Source organism: Nannospalax galili, unplaced genomic scaffold (genome assembly GCF_000622305.1).
Source record: "Nannospalax galili isolate Female #2095 unplaced genomic scaffold, S.galili_v1.0 scaffold186, whole genome shotgun sequence".
In the NCBI taxonomy this organism is placed as follows: Eukaryota; Metazoa; Chordata; class Mammalia; order Rodentia; family Spalacidae; genus Nannospalax; species Nannospalax galili.
This window is the reverse complement of record NW_008358774.1, coordinates 5,784,068-5,789,650: the sequence shown is the minus strand read 5'-3', so window position 1 is coordinate 5,789,650 and position 5,583 is coordinate 5,784,068. Positions and strand designations below refer to the sequence as shown.

General features: G+C 35.6%; 1 protein-coding gene across 5 annotated transcripts in view; it reads right to left on the bottom strand.

Moving 5' to 3' along the window:
* Ahi1 (Abelson helper integration site 1) overlaps positions 1-5,583 on the bottom strand; it is a 142,658-nt gene that overhangs the window by 77,669 nt on the left and 59,406 nt on the right. For 4 of the 5 annotated variants that reach the window (XM_008822075.3, XM_008822078.3, XM_017795327.1 and 1 more), the window contains one exon: positions 3,251-3,447. In XM_008822075.3, coding sequence (XP_008820297.1) covers positions 3,251-3,447 — 197 coding nt within the window. The remainder of the gene's footprint in view (positions 1-3,250; positions 3,448-5,583) is intronic. The other variant, XM_017795328.2, reaches the window with a different exon arrangement.

Below are 5,583 nucleotides of genomic sequence, written 5' to 3'. Positions count from 1 at the left end.
TGTATGCATGTATATGTTTTTGCATGTTATATATACACATATATACATTTATTAAAGAAAATTTAAAATTCTATGTGATAATTTAACAAAATTTGGGGGAGAGGATTTTCCATTCATTTTAAGATTAGCAAGTCTTTAATCTTTTTTGCATAAGATAAATATTTGTCAGCACATTTCCTTAGGTTTTATGTGTCTGAACTATCTGCCCATCTCCCAAGTTATTAACTACATATTTATCTTCTTAGTCAGTAAGATCTGATTTGAACGTGTGACCTAGAATGTAGATGTACAGTCACTTTTCAGTTAACTTGCATTTGTTTACCCAATACCACACAGGACCAATTCCTCCTTTTTCCTACTGGTATATCCACTTTTAAGAACTTCATCACACTCTCGATACCATTGCAATTTTGTGACATATCTACCTATTTGGTAAGAAAAAAACTGTCTTGGCTGTTATTCTGTTCTCTTACCTGGCTCATCTGGGGAAGTCTGAGGATAGTTGAACTACTTTTTATGCAGATGCCCAGTTTTTCTACCAGGGTATCTTTGGAAATTTCTCTTATACATTTTCTAGTCTCTTAACACCACTCATCAACCACATACCCAATCATCTCATGCTCACCCCTCTGTTCCTATCAACAGTAATAACTACCATTCCAGTGGCACTATGTCTCAGCCACCCTATGAAGAGTTTTACACTTAGGATAACATTGCATCTTAAAAATTCAGTAAAGTGAGGAATATTGGAATCCCCACTTTTAGAGATGAGGACAATCAGGCTTATTTATCATGTGCAAGAGTCATAAAGCAGGCAGAGTAGAGCCTGTATATCTATGCCACTACCTAAACACTGGGGTCTTGGTGCTACCTGTCACTTCTTTCATGCATTCTTAAGTTTCCAGCCTATCTTTCTGATTGGATATTTTTAAGTGCCAATTTTCTTCTTCACCATTTGCAATGAATACATTTTTGAAATTTGTCTTTTAAACTTCTTCAAATGCCTTTTACATTAGTCAGGATGTCTTTTAAAAATCAAATTAATGGACTATCTTTTGACATCATTTTAAAACTATGATTTTAATATTTTATTGAAAATGCAACCTAAATTATTTTGTTTCTTAAGGTATGTTTTATCTTAATTGCCTTTATTACCTTAAGTAATATAATATTGTGGGGGGTATGCATGTGTGTGCACATTTGTAGACAGATATGTACACCTGTGGTGTAAGTATGGAGGCCAGAATCTGATGTCAGATATTCACCTCTACTGTTCTCCACCTTATTTTTTTGAGACAGGATCTTCCACTGAGTCTGGAACTCATTGACTGACTGGGCTGGCATGCCACAAGCTCCAGACATCCTCCAGTTTCTCTCCATGCTGTGATTACAGACAAGCATGACTGTGCCAGTGTCACTGTGGGCGTTGAAGAACTGAACTTAGGTCCTCATATGTGTGCAGTAAGCACTTACCAACTGAACCATCTCCCCAGCCCTGTGATACAAGAATCTTTTAAAATAGCACTCTTGCCTTAAAGGAGATTATCACTTCTCTTTAAATGCTAATATATTCTATCATTTTTGACATTAGTCTGTTCAGTAGGCTGTACACAGCTGCTAATCTCATTTGTAGTGGTCTGCAGTATTCTTATTATATAGCACTATTGAACTAAAGTGTCCCTAATGTCCCTCTCACTAGTTTCATTGACTATGAAGGCAATTTAATCCTGACATACTCAACATTGTTGACTACTCTTTTTTTTTTTTCTTAAATTATCTAAAGGTTTCAGCAGTACTTTCTTCTTATTATCTTTAATGAATTCTTGGTCTTTTTCATTCATTTATATACAAAATTATACCATAGTATTTGGCATTATAGCAGAGACTCAATAGTTACATACTGAAAGCAATTAGTTACTTTAGTTTTTGGTGTAGAAATACTTTTTTAAAAAAAAAACAGTAAGAGAAATTGCATACGTTTTATTTATACTTTCAAAAATCTAAAATACTTTCTGTCTTTTGAACAGAAACAAGTTTTTGTTGTCTATAAAGAGTACTAATCACTGCCATACCTACTTACACAACTGCTACATTAAAGACACAATGTGAACATTTTAGAAGTAGAGATATTACTAAAAGACTACCTTATATTACATTGTTTGGATATGTGACATCAACTACCAGATTTTATACAAATTGAGGTCATGGGCTTATATCTTTGTTTCCTCTGGAACGTCTTAAATGTGGCAGATAATCAATTAGTATTTGAGTTAATTAACTTTTCTTTGATCCAAGTGCTACAAGCTACCGCTGGTCAGCATTTGGAAAGAGAAAATGAAAGGTATGAATTTATCACTTTAAAATGAAGAAAGAAAAGAATGCAAACAAAATGATAAATAGCTTTCCCATAAAAGAGAAATTTGAGTATTCAGACTGTCCCTAGACCAGCCATTTAATTGTGTAATCAGCCATGCAGACCCGGCATACAAAGGGGAAAACAATGATCAGAACTGCCTTCAAGGAACCTCCCAGTTTAGATGAAGGCACAAAATGTCTATGTTCTTCTATGCTGGGCTTAAACAGACCAGCTGTCCTCAACATGCAATGCTCTGAGCAGAAGCAAGAGCATCACCTGGAAACTTGCCAGAAATGAAAATTCATAGGTCATACCACACCTACTGAATCAAAACTGTAAGGGTAAAGCCTGGCAATTAATGCTTTGATAAACCTGCCAGATCACTCACTCTGATGCTTACTGACATTCAAGAACCACTTGAATTTGAGCTTTCAGGCAAGACTTTGTGAGACTTTGCATGCATGGGCAGAAATTACTTGTCAGAATACTACCTAGTCAATAAAAAAGTGGTCTCTAGCAGGCTGGCTCTGAGGAATCATAGGAAGACTGTCTAAACCTGCTAATGAACATCACTATCCTCAACAATCCTATTGGGCAGGGCAGACAGAGCCCTGGTTCTTCTTCCTGTCCTAGAAGATCAAGTCATGTGGCAAGACCCAAGGATAATTGTCCAGCTCACAGCCCTCCATTACAATTAGGTCCTTAGGTAAAGAGACAGCATAACAGATGATCCAAATTTAGTCTATTATAAATAATGACTTCAGAACAAGTACTTGAAAAGAACTAAAAAGTTTATGAAAATCTAGTTTTAAGAAATTAACTAACTTTTTAATGTTAATATTGACATAAAAATGAAAATGGTTTTAAAATTTCAACTGCAAAAAATAAACATACTGTGACAGTTTCGAGTCTCTGCTTCACAAGTTGCATCTTTGTTGATGTGTTTTCAGTGTTGACAAATTCATCAATCTGAAAAGAGCCTTGATGGGGCAGCTTAGGACAGGTGCATAATGCATCTTGACTTTGATGTATTCCAGGTAATGGAAGTGTTCCATTATAGCGTTTGAACATTTCAGCCTCTTGCTGGGCTACTAAGAAGAAAAATGAATCCTAAATTAGTTAAAATAATCATAGCAAAAGGATAATTAAATAATTAATTCATGAAAGATGGTGTTCAACAAATGGTCAGAAACTGAACAATATTTAAAACTAAGTAACAAGAAGGCAGCATGACTGGCAAGATGTGAAATTGTAGGCAGTAAAAAACCAAAAGAAAGGGAATGTAATTTCACAGTTCATGTCAAGCAGTATTATAACCGAGCTTTGAAGGCCATGGGAAGTGAGATAGGGACCTAACACACACACACACACACACACACACATACACACACACACACGCACGCACGCACGCACGCACGCACGCACACACACACATATTCAAATGCCTAGTAAAGATGCAATAATAATAGAAATAATCATTCACAAACCCATATACTTAAGCATATTTTCAGATTTTTATCTTTTATAATTATACTTTATTTATTGTTGGTTAATTTGTTTACTTTTGAGAAAGGGTCTCCCTGAAGCCCCAGCTGTCCTGGAGCTTGCTATGTAGACCAGGCTGACCTTGATCTCATAGAAATCCAAACTGCCTCTGTCTCAGCCTTCTTCTAATTTTATATATGCATATGTTCTATGTAAAATATCAAAATATAATTTTAAAAATGTAATCTAACATTTTCTCAATTTAAATGCAAACATTTTCATATTTCTAGAATAACATAAATGCCTTTTTTTTTTTTTTTTTGGTGTTTTTGAGACAGGGTCTCCCTGTACCTCCAGCTGGCCTGGAACTCGCTATATAGACCAGGCTGGCCTCAAACTCACAGAGATCTGCCTGCCTCTCCCCCCCAAGTGCTGGGATTAAAGGCGTGCGCCACCATGCCCGGCTGCCATTTTAAAATTTTTTGTGACACCTAATGAAGTACCATAAATTTTAAAATGTATTTTCCTATTACTGTGCATTCACAATGTTTTGGATTTCCTTGTTGTGGATTTTGCTTGAGTAAGTGCTTTCACAGCTGACTTTGTTTCTTTACATGATTTCTTCTGGGACAGTAGGCTTAAAGTGTGAATGTCTTTGGTGATAGTAATGAATGACAACACAGGGATAAGCACAGCATCTGCCATTTCACTTTATGGTCTGTAGGATGTACTCAAACACATCCTCTAGCTCGACTGAAGAAGTGAATCTGAAAAATAAAGTTAAATGTCCATAAACTGAATGGAGAAAAACTATATTAAGTTACCATTTAAAAACTATTTCCTTAATTACATAATCTTGAAATGGAGGGCTTTCTAAATGTGACATGAAAGGAAGAAATCTCAAAATCGGGACTCAAAACATGGAATTAGTGCACAGAGACTCTGTATGCTATTGGAAGTACAAATGGAAACACTAGGGTGTGTGGAAAGTTTCAGAAAAACAGATTCATTACTTTCACCAGATTATCCACTAAAAGGTTATGTGAGTCAGAAAATGTTAAGAATCATCACTATTAGGCCTAGCTCCTAAAAGAATCTGAATGAAACCTCACAAACATCTCATAAGCCATAGCCACTTGAATTAATAACCATGACTTTGGTTAGATTGTAGAACAAGAAAGGCACAAATTAACTGCATGTCTACATGAAACTAGGCAATGGCATAATGATAAACAGATCAACAGAACAGAGAACCACAGTGCAAAAGAACAGTGAAGGGTGATCTTTTCAACAAATGGTGTTGAATAGTTTTACATTCATATGTGGAGAAAATGAACTTTGATCCATACTTTTTTCCTACCATGTACAAAAATTTACTTAAAATGAAGCATAAGTGTAAATACAAAACCTAAACCATAAAAGTTCTAGAATGAAACAAGGAAAACAATTCTGTAAGCTAAGAGTAAGTAAAAATTCTTAGATACAAACTAAAATCCACAAAAGAGCAAACAGATAATTTGGATTTCAAATTTTCAAACTTTTGTTCTTCAAACTGTTAAGATAATTAAAGTTAAAAGACAGGACAGCCAGGTGTGGTGGCGAACACCTTTAATCCCAGTACTTGAGAGGCAGAGGCAGGCGGATCTCTGTGAGTTTGAGGCCAGTCTACATGGTGAGTTCCAGGCCAGCTGGGGCTACAGGGAGACCCTGTCTCAAAAAGACCAAAAAAGAAAAAAAAAATG